The 18873-nt window shown below is 43.1% G+C and overlaps 1 protein-coding gene across 1 annotated transcript in view; it reads left to right on the plus strand.

Annotated features, from left to right (window-relative positions):
- PDK3 (pyruvate dehydrogenase kinase 3) overlaps positions 1 to 18873 on the plus strand; it is a 77185-nt gene that overhangs the window by 13154 nt on the left and 45158 nt on the right. The window contains exon 2 of the mRNA XM_084650090.1: positions 12457 to 12598. Coding sequence (XP_084506216.1) covers positions 12457 to 12598 — 142 coding nt within the window. The remainder of the gene's footprint in view (positions 1 to 12456; positions 12599 to 18873) is intronic.

An 18873-nucleotide genomic window follows, 5' to 3' on the forward strand; every position in this document is an offset into this window, starting at 1 on the left:
CTAGTGCTTGCTACTTATGAGTTAATGGGAGTACTCTGAAGAGCTAGAACTATACTAGATAGCAAAGATCTGGCCTTAATGATTTCCAGTACCTCTCCCCAAACCAATTCTAAAACTTAATGGAAATCATTTGTCTGGAATCCAAGTGCTTTCCATTAAGTTTTAGAAATTGTTTGGGGAGAGGCATTTCTCCTGGCCGCTGCAGCCCCTGAGCTGAGGCTGGAACATGACAGATTAGAACAGTGATTCCCAACCTTTATGTGAGAATAGCACATTCCTATTCCCACAAGACTGTGGCAGGCACCAGACACCTTGCCGCCGAAATGCCGCTGAGAAGCGGCAGCAGAACAAAGTGTTGCCGCCAAAATGCTGCTGAGAAACGGAAACGCTTCTTGGCAGCATTTCGGCTGGCGGTTTTCCATCGGGCGCGCTCAGTGGTGGCATTTCGGAAGCGCGGTGTCCTGTGGGCGCACACAACTGCCCCGGTGGGCGCCATTGCGCCCATGGGCACCACGTTGGGGACCCCTGGGTTAGAAAATAGAAGAGTGATACTGCAAATCAAACTTTAAAGCTGTATTACATGTTCCCAGACAAAGCTAAATCCAAACATTTTAAGCATTCATTTTAGAACTAGATTAATTAACCTATGTACCGCTTAAGCAATTATGAAATGCCATTCAGTGCAAAACCTAGGTATAAATAATACATTGTCACTTTTGTGATTATAAAAAAGTTACTAAATGTGATTTGTAGTGACAGTTTTGGGGAGGAGAAGAGATTGTTTGTTTGTTTTTTAAGGGAATCCAAATAAATAATCCACAGTTACTGGAGTTATTCTCCAGCCAGAAGTCTCTCCCCTCCCAGCCCCCACAGTGCAGCTGGAGCTGGGAGATCTGAGAGTGGGACTCAGTGTCTGGCAGCCCCCTTTGGGGGGGAAACCTTTCAGAAGTGATGTGCCAAGTCTTCATTTATTGACTCTAATTTAAGTTTCACGCGCCAGTAATACATTTTAATGTTTTTAGAAGGTCTCTCTCTATAAGTCTATAATTTGTAACTGAACTATTGTTGTATGTAAAGTAAATAAAGTTTTAAAAATATTTAAGAAACTTCATTTAAAATTAAATTAAAATGCAGATCTTATTAGTTTAGTGTGATCCTCGCCCTTGCTTTTCCTTGCTGAGTTATCGAGTGTCTGGCACGCATATGGATACTTTAAGCTGCACACAGGCTTCTGAGTGATCAGGTAACTTCTGGCTCCCAGAGGGACAGAGGACAGATTTAATGTGTGAAAATACCTGGTGGCCGGGACTTGGGGCTGGCAGTGGGCTGAGCGGGACTGGCAGATGGAACCCTGACTGGCAGGGGGCCAGTGGCTGGTACCCTAGGCCGGCAGCGGAGCCTCCAGGACCTGTGGCCGAGGCCGGCGGCCGGGACCCTGGCTGGCAGGGGGCCGGCGGCCGGGACCCTGGCTGGCAGGGGGCCGGCGGCCGGGACCCTGGCTGGCAGGGGGCCGGCGGCCGGGACCCTGGCTGGCAGGGGGCCGGCGGCCGGGACCCTGGCTGGCAGGGGGCCGGCGGCCGGGACCCTGGCTGGCAGGGGGCCGGCGGCCGGGACCCTGGCTGGCAGGGGGCCGGCGGCCGGGACCCTGGCTGGCAGGGGGCCGGCGGCCGGGACCCTGGCTGGCAGGGGGCCGGCGGCCGGGACCCTGGCTGGCAGGGGGCCGGCGGCCGGGACCCTGGCTGGCAGGGGGCCGGCGGCCGGGACCCTGGCTGGCAGGGGGCCGGCGGCCGGGACCCTGGCTGGCAGGGGGCCGGCGGCCGGGACCCTGGCTGGCAGGGGGCCGGCGGCCGGGACGCGTGCCATAGGTTGCTGACCCCTGGTCTAGATAATACTTAGTCCTGCCATGAGTGCAGGGAATTGGTCTAGATCAGTTGTTCTCAAAGCTGGTCCGCCACTTGTTCAGGGAAAGCCCCTGGTGGGCTTGGCCGGTTTGTTTACCTGCCGCGTCCGCAGGTTCAGCTGTTTGCGGCTCTGACTGGCCGCAGTTCGCCACTCCAGGCCAATGGGGGCTGCAGGAAGCAGCGCGGGCTGAGGGATGTGCTGGCCGCCCTTTGAGCGCCTTTTGACTGGCTTTGAGAACCACTGGTCTAGATGACCTCTCAAGGTCCCTTCCAGCGCTGTGGTTCTATGATTCTTTGTTCATTTGAGTGGGAACAGTGTTGTCCAATCTCCAAGGGAGTCCCAGTCTGCTCAAAGAGGAATGTTGCTGGTCTCCCTACCAGCTCAGCAAACTGCTCTGGTTTTGATAGTCCCTGCCAGTGTCACCTTGAAGAGGTTCAGGGCCATGCTGCTGGGGTGGGATCATGTGGAACATGGTTAGGATTTTATATTGCCTTAATCTATCCTTGTTCTGAACAAACATAGAAGCCTGTTCCAAGGTCTGAACTAAAAAAGCTTGTCCACAAAGAATTTTTCTGGATAAAGTACTATTTGGTCTTATTGTTCTTTCTTTCAAATGGAATTAAATAAAAGTTTGTTGCTTCACGAAGAGCACTTGGGCGTAATCAGAGAAGATGAATGTATATAATTCGGACATCAGCACATTCCGTTTACCTGGAGCTCCAACAAACACTTGAATTTTGTTATGGCGCCATAGATTTGCTCAGGAAATAAAACTCTTGGAGGGTAAAATGTTTCTGTAAACATTGTAGGTGGAGGTATCTTGACCACTTGAGAAAACTGAGTAATTAGCTAGTGAAGTGCTAAGTAGATCTGCCATTTGGAAGTAAATTACCAAGGTTCCAGTGAAACTGGGTATACACCCAAGTTCTCAGGTTTCTAATTCTTGTTGTGTTTTCTAACTTTTTTCTGAAAGTGTTTTTAAAATAATTTTTAATTACTATTGTAAATGTCATTTTAGCTAGAAGTGAGCAGGCTGAAGTCAGTTCTACGACATAGACCCATTTCACACAGATGCCAATGTACCTTTTCACACCGGAACTGAATTTGGCACAGATTGTTTATAGCCGTTACATTTTGTAGCTAGCTACTATTAATCTTTGTTTTACTTTCAGTTGTGCCTGATACACCTAATAAAGTGTATAATCTTATATAAAAATCCAGACTCTTTGTTATAGTATCTTTCAGTGCCTGAGGCTGAGGCCTATTAAACTGGTTGCAGTAGTTCTAGCTTTCCTTCTTGGCTGCATGGTTTTAAGAGTTACTGTTCTTTAGGAGGTTGCTTTCTTTTTAGCAGATTTTCTTCAGGTGGTTTTTTCCAATAGTTTTTCTACAGGAAATGCATTGTGTTTTTGTTGCTAAGTGATGAAGAGAATCCAAAACATAGCCAAAACAAATGGCCCTGCTTATCATGTGCATGTATAAAATCTAGACACCCCTCCCCCCCCATGCCTGTTTCAAATCCCCTCTGCAAATGTGTTTATCAAGCTGCTCAGTAGGAATTTTGATTGGGACACTATAAGTACTTAGAATGAGGTGACGTTTTAAGAACGGAAGTGCTGAATTCACAACACTGTTATCTCACCGCTCTACGTTCTCTACAGGAGCTGCAACCGTCATACAATGCATTTACTAATTCCTCAGTAGGGATCTCTGCACATGTTTTATTTTCAGACTCTTAATTAAACATGCAGGGATCTGTAAAAACACGTTTAATACATTGAATTTCCGATGTACGATCTTGAAGCCTTTTTTTCTGAAGCAGATTCTTGAATATCTTAGCAGCTTGACTACATCTGAAATGGTATTTTAAAATCTTTATAAAACTGACACTTCCGGACTAAAAAACTGCTGAAAGAATGTTCTCCCTCCCAAAAATATTTATTTATTTATTTATTTTTAGTGGACTCTTAATTTTTGTCTGGTATACATAAAATCTGGCCTTTTATTAAGAGTTTTGAGGATCACTCACTAGTAGTATTCACTTGCATACCAACTAGTTGTGCTCCTACAAAATAGACATAGATGAAAAAGGTGAAAGCTAAAAATAATATTAAAAAAAAGTAGTTGAATTGTCTAACTGAATAATGTCTTGGCCTCTGACGTCAGAAGTCTTAGGACTTTTCATACTGAGCTATAGCTGGTGAAGTGAGGCACAGGCGCTGGGTGGGGAGCAAATGTGGTTTTATACCACTTATCTGTCCCTCAGATTTTGGGCAGCTGAATGGGCCAAAACGTGCCCAGTGTAAGTTAAAGTAGCCATGGGGGTTCCGTGTTTTTAAAGAGTGAGTAACTTTAAAAGAAAAGTCTTGAACCAACAATTTTAGATGTTACAGTTCCATTGTGCTTAATCAATAAACATGTGACTAAAACATGGGAGGTTCTCCGTACTTAACTATTCGTCACCAAAAAAAACCCACCACCGAGATGAAAGAGAGTTATCACCATGCAGAACCAGAATCAGTCAGTCAGTATGAGAAAGATGTATGCTTCCTTAGCAGACCGAATTCCTCTGATGAGGAGATTGATTAATAGAAATACATTATTCAATACATTGGAATCTGTTTGTTGTTCTGTGGAAAAAGCACTTTACTTGTGCTTGTTAAGTTAGAAATATGTATATATGTACATATAACTCAGCTTTTGACTATAAATTCTGTACAAAAGTTCTTTCTCATTAAGGAACATATTAAATAATAATTCAAAGAAGGTACATCCATCACTTAGAGAAAGTAAAATCTGATTAAGAGTTTGAGGATAACTCACTTGTATTCACTTGAATATAAACTAGTTAAGCTTCTACAAAAATAAACATAGATGAAAAGGTGACAGCTAAAAATAATTTAAAAAATACAGACAAGAACAAAAAATGAAAGGGGAAGAGTTTAATTTATAAATCTTAAAAAAAATCTAAAAATGAAAATACCAAACAAGAAATGTGAGGCTAGGATTGATAACCTATAGTTGAGGCAATGGTGGATTTAATACCAAAGTAAGAATTTGATACAGATCACGATATTACCTTTTAAATTTATTTTGTTAAAAAGCACTAACAATCCATGTACCAGCTGTCATAACTCCCTACTTGAATATTTGTGTACTCTTTCCCCTCCCTTAGTATCAGATTCATCACTTATCTGTGTACAAGCATGAGGCTCTGTGGATCCCATAGCTTTTGGGATCCTAAATCTGAGGCTTTTTTCCTTTTAGGTCCCATTTCTTCAAACAGTTAAGCTCTTTACTCATCTGAGTTAGAGCTGGATGGGAAACAGTTCTTCTGTGCTGCACAACTTTCAGATTTCAAAAATCTTTCCCATTCTGCATTGGGAGGTTGAGGGGAGGGATAGAGAGAGATCTACCCATCCAGTAGCCTTGTGGTAAGAATACTCACCTGGGATGTGGGAAGCCCAGGTTCAAGTCTGTGCTTTGCCATTCTTCCACAGCCCAGGTATGTGCCCTAATCACCAGGCTATAGAGTAATTCTCTCTTTTGCCCAATGAATGACCGCTATCTCTGATAGCCAGTAACCTGGTAGTTTGAGTATTTATCTGGGATGAGGTAGAATTGCAGAGCTGGGACTTGAACGTGGGCCTGATGGCTATTCTAGAGACAATTTCACATCAGAATTTCCTTCCTGGACCTCAAACTTTTTCTGTAAAATGTTTGTGTTGATGAATTTTGTATTGTCCAATGCAAAAACTGGTTTGAAAAATTCCCAACCAGCTACTTACATTGTGGGAACTACTCAAGTGAATAAAGTTACTCACTAATATATTTTTAGGATGCAGTCTTTCTTTTATCCCTAATAGTGACTTTCAGATTCTGTTGTTTTTCTTCAAACACAGTTCTACTTATCACACTTCAGCAGAATTTGATATCTTGTAATTTAGCATCTTCTAGGCAGGAATTCATGACTCCTCAGAGCTATATATGCTTTTTAATTTCATATAATTTAACAAGACAACATAAATATGTATTTGTGATATATTACTTCAAGTATGAAAACAGCAGGCTGTTGAGTAGTAATTTTATAACAAGAGCTATGTTTATGGTAACATGTGGTTTACCTTTCTATACCATTGTAATTTGTTCCTCCTTGAAATCTACCAAGTCTTCAACTCTTCTACACAATTCAATTAAAAAATGTTAAACACATTTTGGGAAAATATAAAATATGATCACTGTTCGCCTTCATGTTTAAAATCTTCCCTCCCAATGCCTGGCTTTTTCTTTGTTGGACATCATTTTCCTCTGCTATTTATTCCTTTCATGCGAAGTCTTAAAAGCATGGTGGTATGTCTTTATTATATTTTATAACTCTATATGATAGTGTAGTGCCTTAGAAGAGGCTGCTTTATAAATTTAGGATCAGATTCCAATCTCAACCACACCAATGTAATTTCAAAGTTACTCTGTTGGTGCTAATAGAGTTAATCCATATTTATACCAGAATACTAAATACTGGTACTAAAATCTGACCTGAAGTATGTGAATTGGCTAAACTGTAGTGATAAAAATAAAACCATGACAACACTTAATACTTGTAGGAGACAGGAGATGAGATACTTTTTTAAAGAAAAAATGGATCAGTATAACAAAAAGTTTGAAGAACACTACAATAAGTTCAGAAATTTCATTTTCAAAGGTTGGTTTTAGTTTGAACATGTTAAAAAGGTTGTGAAATTTAATAAATGATGGTTCCTGGGGAGCATCTTGGTCAATCTTGATTGTGAAAAGTGTTTTATATCTGTATTAAGAAGTAATTCCCTAAAATAATGACAGGTTTCAGAGTAGCAGCTGTGTTAGTCTGTATCCGCAAAAAAACCAGGAGTACTTGTGGCACCTTAGAGACTAACAGATTTATTAGAGCATAAGCTTTCGTGGGCTACAGCCCACTTCATCGGATACATAGAATGGAACATATAGTAAGAAGATTATATACATACAGAGAAGGTGGAAGTTGCCATACAAACTGTGAGAGGCTAATTAGTTAAGATGAGCTATTATCAGCTGGAGAAAAAAACTTTAGTAGTGATAATTAAGATGGTTATGAATAAAATAATGGACCATATCCTACCCTCTGCTTCACAGAGTTTAAGGTAACAAAATATACTCTAAATTAGGGGCCAGATCCATGGTGAAGAAAGATTAATGGCTCAGCTGTGTTCTTCCATTGCCCCAGACTTTGTGGGATGTCCTTTTGCAGCTCTGGATGGGAAAAGGAACTGCTAAGGAGCAACCCCTGGACATGGCATGCTTCCTGCATGTGTGTGGGGATTTCAGTCTGGAAAAACATCCACAGTTAGTGCTGCTCAGATGAGCAATAATCCCTCTTTTCTCTTTCCCTACCTCCCCATTCCTTTTTGAGGATGGCTTTTGATGCATGGCAGCCCAACTGCTGAGACTGTAGCTGGGAGTCAAGGAAACTCTGCAGAGGTCCTGGGACTACATGAAAATTGTTCTGTCCCCTTAGGGTGGCCAGAAATCTATGGGTTGGGGGCCAAATCTGCCACTTCATTGACAAATAAAACTCCTGTCCCTTACCTGAGTTTCCTTCACATTTTCTTTAGGAATTTTTTAAAGTAGCTACACAGAGAAAACCAATACCAGGTTGTTACATGGGGGGCCAAAATGCTAAGATTTTTTTAATCTAATAAGTTACATGACAAAATAGGATTCCTATTGTATATCATCAGTAAGGATACGATTTAATCATGGGTATGCTGCTGCTCTGGGGGAGGGTCACTCCCATGGATGCTGCTTCTCTGTGGGGGTGGGGCGCTCTGGGGCCCCGGGGCTGCTGCCGCTCTGGGTGCGGGGTGTGCTCCGGGCGCCCCCCTGCTGCTGGGGAGGGAGGAGTGGCAGCACCGACTGCTGCTGCTCCAGGTGGGAGGTTGGCTCGGGACTCTACTGTTGCTCCACCGCAATGCCCGGGACCAGTTACTGCGGGGCAACGGTCAAGCAGCAGCCGGTGCGGCTGGCCCTGAAGTCAGCTGCACCGGCTGCTGAAGAAGTCACACAGGCCCCAGAAAGTCACGGAATCCGTGACTTCCATGACTGACACGCAGCCTTAATCATCAGTGTATCTTATTGAAAGCAACGATACAGTTTCATAATTAGTTACTTTGGTGGCTAAGAGTTGCTGACTAATACAACATTTACAGAATTTACTTATGTGTAACTGAAGGGACAGATCCTGCAAAAACATATGTGAGTAAAATAATTAAGAATTTGCAGGATTGGGCCTTAAATCAATAATTACTGATGCCAATAGAGCATAACAGTCCATTGGCTGACATGCCTTAAATGAGCACACAAAAAAAAGCCTCAAATGCTTGTTTTAAAGCCCAATTGGGGGCTGTCTTGCCAGTGTACCCATCAGTGAACAGATGTTGAATGCTGTGCTGTTCAACTGATTATAATGGGACTGCCTTAAAGTGTGACCTTGATTGTGCCAGTTGCAATGTGCTTGAGGGGTTTTCAAATTGCAAACCTTAGTTATTATATGCATAGCAATGCTTTTAACCCTTCTTGGGCTGCCTGAACATATCTTAATCAGTACCTTGTATTTTTGGTTCATTTTGCAGGCAGGTGTGTTGGTCGTAGTCACAAAAGACACTTTCAATTTCTCTTTTGCTTATAGTGGAATACTTATAGCCCATGACAAGTAAAACACAGGTGTCTGAGCCTACCCAGTCTGTTTGCATATTGCCATAGATTTTTATACTCCTGGGGAAAGGTGAGAAATCTGAAAATAGGCATAGTCACTGACCTAATCACTCAGTTAAGCTCTGCAGTGAAGGATAGTGTCTGTAAGCATCACCATTGCTTTCAAATACCTGTGTATATATTTTGACACAGATGTCTCCAATGAATGCTTCTGTTCATTCACACAATGGGAATTCAGTAAAATGATACATTTTAAGATTAAAGTGGAAACTCAAAGGAAATTTCAATTTTCTTAGGCCAAGTTTATACTAGAAAGCTTACAGTGGCACATCTGTACCGATGCAGCTGGGCTGCTGTAAGATCGCTCGTGTAGCCGCTCTATGCTGACAGAACTCTCCTGTCGCATAATAAAACTGCCTCCGTGAGTGGCGGTAGCTCTGTCGGTGGGAGAAGCTCTCCCGCTGACATAGCATTGTCCACACTGGCGTTTCTGTTGGTCTGACTTATGTCACGCAGGGATGTATGTTTTTTCACATCCCTGAGCGACATAAATTATACCAACAAAAGTGGTAGAGTAGTCATGGCCTGAGAGCAGCAGTGGGCAGTCTGCGGCCCGTGACAGTTGGAAAGAACATGTTAGCTCACTCCCCCTTCTGCCCTCTTCACAAGTTAACAGGCTGTGTTGACTATGCCTTCTCTTTGGATATTCTTGGAAAAGCCCTTTCAGAAACCAGGTTGCGATATACTGGTATGGCAGTCTGGCTGTTCACAACTTCCATTGTATGTAAGTATAGGGAAAAGGATGCACAGAGTGCTGCCATTCAGAAATAATTTGCTCATAGGTTTCTCCAGCTATGGCACAAAGCTTTTGTAGCCCAATAACTACAGAGTTAACTTTTTTGGTGGACCAGGGCCTAATTTTATTTTGCTTTCCATATTTAGTACTGCTATTAGAATGCAAAAGGCAGTTTTTATAGCAATGTTAACTAAACTTTGACTTTGGAAGCACAGAATATAAATAGTTTCCAAAGCAAAGTCTTGAAGTATGACAGTTTTAAAAATTCACCTTAGAAATGAAACGAAATTGAAAGGAATATTTTGATCATGAAACATTTTTAAGCTATGGAGCTAAACCAGGAAACTTAGTTCCACAGATTCACTGCTGTGAAATTAGTTTTCCTTCTGCATCTTTTACCCTGGGTATTGCAAATATTAACAGTCAAAAAGTTGCTGTCTTTACAGTAATATTGTAACTGAGTTTGCCAGAAGTTTTCAATATTTCTGCTAATACTAAACACAATTGACTTTATAGGAATGTAAAGGTTTAATAATTTAACTGGACAAAGGCAGACTTAGGCTCATAAAGTACAGTTTAAAAAGTGCTTATAGTTGAAAAAGTGATTATAAAAATGGCATTGTATGGTTCTACTCAATTAAATTTGCTTGATGATATTACAATTTAAGTTTTTTGTTTTTTTTCCTAACCACCACTCTGGAAACATCATGTGTATGTGAATTTACAAAATGTGGGTTGGTAAAAAGGAGTCCAGTTCAGCTTTTACTGCAACTGAAATTGAGCTTCACTTGTGTAGCTGAGGGCAGAAGTGGGCCTCGTGTTTGTGTTGATTATATGTATGTTTGTTTTAGGTCTTTGAAATGTTTAATTGAACTCTGATTATGGGCAAGATTTTTATGTATAATGGCAACCAAAGCTTTCCAGCTTGCATAAAATATGAAAAGTGTAAAAGTAAAGCTAGCATATAAATTGGTTAGGTTACTGGAGCCACTGGTTATCTATAAAACTTATATTTTATGTTAGAAAAAATATAGGAGAGGGTATGCAGGTAGATCAAGGTATTAGTTGAGAATAAAAAAAAGACTTTTGTTTAAAGAGGTTCTGTTACGTACTGACAAATTGTTAAGCAGTAGAACTAGCCTAGTGGATCTGCCAATTCATCAGTGTGAGACTTGGCAAAGGAAACTTAAGGAATATATATATATATATATATACAAATACACAAAAATTATGTTATACAACTCAACTTTGATAAGAACGGCCATACTGGGTCAGACCAAAGATCCATCCAGCCCAGTATCCTGTCTTCCAACAGTGGCCAATGCCAGGTGCCCCAGAGGGAATGAATAAAACAGGTAATCATCAAGTGATCCATTCCCTGTCGCTCATTCCCAGCTTCTGGCAAACAGTCTAGGGACACCATCTCTGCTCATCCTGGCAAATAGCCATTGATGGACCTATCCTCCATAAATTTATATAGTTCTTTTTTGAACCCTGTTATAGTCGTGGCTTTCACAACATCCTCTGGGAAAGAGTTCCACAGGTTGACTGTGTGTTGTGTGAAGAAATATTTCCTTTTGTTTGTTTTTTAAACCTGCTGCTTATTAATTTCATTTGGTGACCCCTAGTTCTTGTGTTATGAGAAGGAGTAATAGCACTTCCTTATTTACTTTCTCCACACCAGTCATGATTTTATAGACCTCAGTCATATCCCCCCTTAATCATCTCTGTACCAAGCTGAAAAGTCCAAGTCTTATTGATCTCTCTTCATATGGAAGCCGTTCCATATCCCTAATCATTTTTGGTTCCCTTTTCTGAACTTTTTCCAGTTCCAATATATCTTTTTTGAGATGGGGTGACCACATCTGCACGCAGTATTCAAGTTGTGGGCGTACCATGGATTTATATAGAGGCAATATGATATTTTCTGTCTTATCTATCCTTTTTTTAATGATTCCCAGCAGTCTGTTAGCTTTTTTGACTGCCGCTGCACATCGAGTGGATGTTTTCAGAGAACTATCCACAATGACTCCAGGATCTCTTTCTTGAGTGGTAACAGCTAATTTAGACCCCATCATTTTATATGTATAGATGATTGTTTTCCAATGTGCATTACTTTGCGTTTATCAACATTGAATTTTGTCTGCCATTTTGTTGCCCAGTAACCCAGTTTTGAGAGATCCTTTTGTAGCTGTCTGCCTGTGACTTAACTATCTCGAGTAGTTTTGTATACAGATTTCAGAGTAGCAGCCGTGTTAGTCTGTATTCGCAAAAAGAAAAGGAGTACTTATGGCACCTTAGGGACTAACCAATTTATCGGAGCATAAGCTTTCATGAGCTACAGCTCGCTTCATTGGATGCATAAAGTGGAAAGTACAGTGAGGAGATTTTATACATACACACAGACCTGTCGTAGTACTTAGAAGAGTAGGTAGGCATTTTATCCTGTATAGGCTAGTTTATTTAATGCTTATTTAAAGGGAATCTAAGTAATCCTTGTATCGAATGATTGTACAATAATAGTAGCTTTTCTAGAGCAGAAGTGCTAGCATTGTAGTAAAGAGCATTGAAGAAGTACAATTATTATGGAATTGCTTCTACAACAAAAGCAATAGAAAAAAGCCTCCTTGTATTGGAGAAAATTACTGTAAATTGTTTTTCTTTTACAATAAGTTTTTTTCAATCACGTGAGTGTGGCTGGGATAGAGGTTTTGAGCACTAGAGACAAATTGTGATTGGGTAAAGCTTGGAAGAATGATTCGGGGCGCGACCTTCTCAGACAGGTGAAACCTGAAGATATGAGGGAAAGAGGGCTTTGGAAGGGGTACTGACAGATGGACATGGGAAAGGAGCTAAAGAGGTAAAGATAAATGTGGTGTCCTGAAAAAGGGAACTGGAGGGATCAAAGGGGGACGAGACTTAAGGGTACTTTAATTGATCTTTGTTTTCAAAGATAAACATTTATTTCATTCTAGAGTTGCAAATTCTAAACCATAGTCTATTGCAATAGAATTCTTTATTTTTTCTAACAGGACGTGATAATGCATGTGAGAAAACATCATATATGTTCCTACGGAAAGAACTTCCTGTGCGGCTAGCTAATACCATGAGAGAAGTCAATTTGCTGCCTGATAACTTGCTAAACAGGCCTTCAGTTGGGCTAGTTCAGAGTTGGTAAGTATGGAAAGTGGATTAAGAAATCAGTATATTTCTGCTACTGTAAATGTATTTAAAAGTTGTACTTGTGAAAATGGATCTTATTATCCAGTTGTGTAATTTGAATAATTTATTTTTATAACATTTTTCCCCTGTTGAACTAGTATACCTATACAAATGAGGCCTCATTTCTGCTGTTTGATACTAAACAAATAGTCTAATACAATTTTCAGAGATAGAATGGGGACTTATAAATTGGTTTATTGAGTCGGAGCCCAGAAATTCTGTGCACGAGTGATTTCAGTGGAAGAGTTTAGAGTGCTAAATCAGTAGCTGCTACAAGGCCTGCTTCATTTTTAAAGGAAAGATTAAACGTCAACCTGATTTAATTGTAGCTGTCATGGATTCTTGCATCAGAAGAAATAAGTCCCTGCATATATTTTAAATGTTTGCTCTTTCTCCAGCTATTCCCTCATCACAAAAATTGAAAACTGATTTAAGCTTTTCCTGGTCTCATAGCTTGTGTTTTTAAAGGTTTAAAATGGCAGCTTTGATTCAGTTGGTACCTTGGAACTGCAAAACTCTGTAGTTTGTCCAGTTGGCTGAGACAAACTATTCGTCTTATCTTCTCAGCTGATTTGTATTAGTGTTAATACCAAATTCTGGCATCTACTCAATACCATTTATCTCTGCTTTACTTGTAAGTTGAGCAAAGGTCTGTAAACTTCTTCCTTGGCTACATTCATTGGGCTCTGAACAAGTTCTGCCACAAGGCACAGCTCTTCAGGCTGTTCATGTTTCAGAAGAATTAATCCACAAAAATTTATGTAAAAATATCTTTGCATACTCTGCAGAGTTTTGTGAGTGAATTTGACCACAATTTTTGTATTCATAAGTTGCATCTTACCTTGATGGGAATTCAGTAACGTTAGTCTTTTCAGGTGGTAAAGTAATAGGTTAATTATTTAATGTTCGGTCGTATCTCAAACTTCAGACCTAAAAAAATCTAGATTAGTGTTAGAATTTGTGCAATATTTGGTTTAAAATTGTCTTATTCATGTAAAAACATCATGCAATGCCAGCTGTTTTCTTACAGATCATTTCAAACTTCATTACCTACAAATCAGTAAGTCTATATGCCAAATACACCTCTACCCCGATATAACGCAGTCTTCGGGAGACAAAAAATCTCACCGCGTTATAGGTGAGACAGTGTTATATCGAACTTGCTTTGGCCCCCCCGTTCCTTGTTCCCTGACTGCTCTGACCCCTATCCGCACACCCCGCCCCGTGACAGGTACTCACTGGCAGCGGTGGGAAGCGGAGCAATGCAGCCCCAACCCACTCCACTCCGCCACCTCCCAGCCGTGGCTCTCCGCTTCCAGCCGATGCTGAGTGCGGGGAGGTTGGGGAAAGGACGCCTCCTGCACTCACCTGTGGTGGGAATTGGAGTGATGCGGCCCCAGACCGTTCCGCTTTCCTTGCCTCGGCCCCAGCTGTGTTGCTGGGGGGAGGGTTGGGGAAAGGTCCCGCACTCACCTGCGGCAGCAAACGGAGTCCTGCGGCTGGGAGCTGGCGGAGTGGAGCAGGCTGGGGCCGGGCTGCTCCGCTTCTGCTGCTGCCAGTGCGTGCAGGGGGGATCTCTTCCCCCAAGCCCCCTCCCCTGAGCAACACAGCTGGGGCTGGGGTGAGGGAAGCAGAGCGGGCTGCTCCCGGCCCCCCGCTAATTCCCCAGGCCACTCTAGAACTGCAGGACCCCCCAAAATGCCACTCCAGAGCTCCTGCCTCCCAGACCCTGGGGATGGGGGAGCCCCTGACCTCCGCCGAGACCCTCTGCCCCTTATCCAACCCTTTGGTCCTGGCCCGGCCTGGCACCTTTGACACGCTGCTCAGAGCAGCGTGTCGAAGCTTTATCACATTGTATGCAAACCCATGTTATATCGGGGTAGTGGTATACATGAAATTTGAAAGTGAATTAATGTGTGAAAAATACAGTAGAGCTATGGAAGTTAGGAATATTCGCATCCCGAGTTAAGATCTTGCTTTAAACTGAGCTGTCCTTGCCTCTCTATATTGTGATACGCAAATGTGTATAGTTAGTTTTTCTTTGAGTGCTTGTTCATGTCGATTCCATTCTAGGTGTGTGCATGCCCATGTGCACAGTCACCGGAGATTTTTGCCTTAGCGGTACCCGTAGGATTGGCTGTAGTGCCTTCTTGAATGCCACGCTCATGTGCTGGTATATTAGGTGCTGCTTGACCCTACATCCTCTCAGTTCCTTCTTAGGAGCGTTAGCGGTTCTTACAATCCATTATTCTGTCACCTTTGTTGTTCGTTGTTAACTTAAAGGTCTAACTAAGTCTAAATGTTAGAGTAGTTGTTTAGGAGTTAGAGTCTAGGCTGGGACTTCGCCTCTGAGCTGGGCATGCCCTGTTCTCCAGGCTTTGAGCCATGTTCATTGTGCAGCCGGCCAATTGCCATTAGTGACTCCCACAAGAGCAGTTTAAAGTGTTTGGGGGAGTCCCACAGAAAGGATAAGTGCAGGATCTGCAAAAACTTTCATCCTTGAACTCAGAAGGAGCAGGATATCTGCCTGAAGACTCTCCTGTGGAGTCTGTGCTTTGTCCCTCTTGATTGGACTCCACGCCTGGCATCCTGGATTGGTGCGCAGCTCATCACTGGCACCGGAACCCTCCTGGCACCATTCTCCCTCCCCGGTGCCTAAGAAGCAGTTGAAGTTGATGGGCCTCCAGCAGTGCAGGAAAAGGGGACTTCGGGCAAAAGACCTGTCAGGCCACATGGCCACCCCGGAGTTGCTTGTGAGTACTGCTGCAGTCTGACCCCCTAGTCCAGCCAGAGACCCGCCTCCTGCTCCTGGGAGCAACAACGGGTCCCGGCCCCTAGTATGGTCATCTGTGCCTGAAGTCGGCCCTGTGGGAAAAGAGCAAGCAGGCTGACCGGCACAGCAGAGGCCAAGCCAGGTGACGGACCCAGCCAAGGCCCTGGCATCTATGGGCAAGCCAGTTATGGGACCACCCCCTAAAGCAGCAGAGCGTCCCTGATCCCCAGAGCACAGGTGTCAGTCCCCGTTGCTCTGGCCTTGGATCCCAGCACTGTAGCCTCAGTCCCCATCTGTGTAGGAGCCGGAGGGGGGACATGCCTCTGCTTCTGGGAGCTGATTGAGGTAAGTGTTGCCCAGAGCCTGCACCCTGACCTCCTTCTGTGTCCCGATCCCTTGCCCCAGCCCTGATCCCCCTGCTGCCCTCCTAACCCCTCAGTCCCAGCCTGGAGCACCCTCCTGCACCTCCAACTCCTCATCCTCAGCCCCACCGCAAAGCACACACCCCCAGCTGGAGCTCTTACCCCCTCCCACACCCCAACCCTGTGCCCCAGCCTGGAGCCCCCTCCCACACCCTGAACTCCTAATTTCTGGCCCATCCCAGAGCCCGCCCCCCCCCCCCCGTTGGAGCCCTCACCCCCTCCTGCATCTGAACCCCAATTTTATGAGCATTCGTGGCCCGCCATACAATTTCCATATCCAGCTGTGGCACTTGGGCAAAAAAGTTTGCCCACCTCTGGCCTAGGCAGTCTCCCAGCATCAATCCCCCTGAATGCGGGGTTGTTCCCAGTCATGGCAACAATCTCTGGCTCCCTGGTACCGCTCCTTGGACAGGCACCGATCTTCACTCTCTCCTTACCGGTCACTGACTAGGTTCAATCAGCAGATGCAGGCATCTATGGCTCCACCCTGGTCACCGGAAGGGCAAAGTTAACACGGGAAGGGTCCAAGCCTCAAGGGGAGTTCAGCCCCTCACCTATAAAAGGCAAATCACCACTGACCCGTGAGACCAGTGTGGCTCCTGTGGCAGTGGTGTGGAGGCAGGGGCAATGGCCTGTCCAGTGGCAGTACTGGAACCTGTGGGGTGTACCTCTTGTACCGGTTCCGTACTCCCATTGTTCCTCCCAGGCTGCATCAGACAACCTGCCCCGGGCACAGCCGGCACCCGAGAAGGAGCAACACATCTCAAAGAACAACAGTTACAAAAAAGTAGGTAACCATCTTTTATTGTCAGCATATTAGTGGCTCACCAATGTCTTCAAGATGACGCAGATGTCTGATTGCTAAACTCACAGATGGAGTTTTTTCTGATAGTTCAGGAAATGACATTTGAAGTCCATGATTAGAGGAATATATTATGTTTATTGTTGTAATGGGTTCCTTTTTGGAAGATTAAATTCTTTATCTTCTGTTTAATAAAAACACCATGTGTGAAATAATAGATCAGAAAGAGAGCTGTTTTTTGAGAAAATAGAAATACATGTGGTTTTGGACCTGTAACAGATAAGATTTTTATTGTGAGAAATTGCAACAAATATTTTCAGCTTTGTATTTCCATATCCAAGTGTTGACTCTAAACAGTTGTTAAAAGGTATTGATGTTTGTATTTCCTCAAATGATGTTTATGTTTCTCTCTCAAATATTTTGTTTTGAACATCAAATGTTTTTGAAAAAGAAAAATATTTACCTGTATTAGGACCAAATTTACTAACTCATTAATATTGTCAGAAGTATAAATCTTTTTTTTTTGGGGCGGGGGGGGCTGAAATTCAAGAATCTTAACAGGTCACCTTAAAAATTTATTGACGAAACAAACAAAATTTATTATACCTGAAATTAGTCACCTTCTAAATGTTTTTTCATATTTTAAATATTGTCTTGTACTTTCAGATTGTCATAAATCCATCAACCTGTGAATTTTTCACAAGTGTAACCATGCCTTTGTGGGACACAACTGACAATACCAAATTCAGGACAAACTGCTTAGAAATGTGGCAGATATACCCCAGAACTGGAGGTTATTCTCCCTTGAGAAATACCAAACCAGCTACAAAAGTAAACTTCCGTTTGACCACACTGGCTAACAGGAAGCCATAAAAGCAGTTTCTTTAGATATCCAAGTCCTTATATCACCACCAAAAACACTAGATTTGAAGATGAGTGGATCTTTACAACCAATTTCATCAAATAACAGGTTCTTCTTATCCCAGAGGAACAGCCACACACCCAGGTCAATATACAACTCGGATCTTACCCAAAAATCACACTGTTTCTGATCCTTTAGTATCTAAAATCTAAAGTTTTATTTATAAAAAGAAAAGAATGAAAGGCAAGAGTTCAAATTGGTTAAAGGAATCAAATACATAGAATAAACGCAAAGTTCTCGGTTCAGGCTTGTAGCAGTGATGGAATCAACTGCTGGCTTAACTCAAGTCTCTGGCTGCTTCCAAATCATTGGAAGGTCCTCAGTCCATTGGTTAGAATGCTCCCGTTAGTCCATTGTCCAGAGATTTGAGCAGGAAAGAGGTAAAATGGAGGGATTTCCAGGGCCTTTTATATCTTCTGCCATGTGGAGGGAAACCCATTGTTTCAAACAAAGCCCTCAGCACAGCTAGTGGAAAGTTTACAGATGACAAAATGGGAGTTTGGAGTCAAGTGGGCAAGTCACCTGTGGATGCGTGATTTCATGTAGGCCTTGTCTACACTGCCACTTTACAGCGCTGCAACTTTCTCGCTCAGGGGTGTGGGAACACCTCCCCTCCCCCCCCCCCCACCCAAGCACTGCAAGTTTCAGCACTGTAAAGTGGCAGTGTAGACAGTGTAACCAGTGCTGGGAGCTACTCCCCTCGTGGTGGTGGTGTGTGTGTGGTTTTTTTTTTTTTTTTTACAGTGTTAGGAGAGCTCTCTCCCAGTGCTGGTGTAGTGACTAAACAGCTGCTTTTACATTGCTAGTGAAGGCATACCCTAGTCATTGCAGGAAGCCATTATCATAGAATATCAGGGTTGGCAGGGACCTCAGGAGGTCATCTAGTCCAACCCCCTGCTCAAAGCAGGACCAATCCCCAACTAAATTATCCCACCCAGGGCTTTGTCAAGCCTGACCTTAAAAACTTCCAAGGAAGGAGATTCCACCACCTCCCTAGGTAACGCATTCCAGTGTTTCACCACCCTCCTAGGGAAAAAGTTTTTCCTAATATCCAACCTAAACCTCCCCCACTGCAACTTGAGACCCTTACTCCTCGTTCTGTCATCTGCTACCACTGAGCTGATTACCTATACTCCAGACAGTACGTTTGCAGGACAGTCCATTCAGTGTAGATGGGCATGGTCCAATGTCGGTTAAGTGTTTGTTAATGAGCCACTTAATTTGAATCGTTCATAATGTGCTGGCTAAACATCTTCTTGGTGTTTCCCAGAAGCAAACATACAATACAGGTATAGAGCCAATACTCAT

The sequence above is a fragment of the Lepidochelys olivacea genome (assembly GCF_965140295.1).
Source record: "Lepidochelys olivacea isolate rLepOli2 genome assembly, chromosome: 1".
NCBI lineage: Eukaryota > Metazoa > Chordata > Testudines > Cheloniidae > Lepidochelys > Lepidochelys olivacea.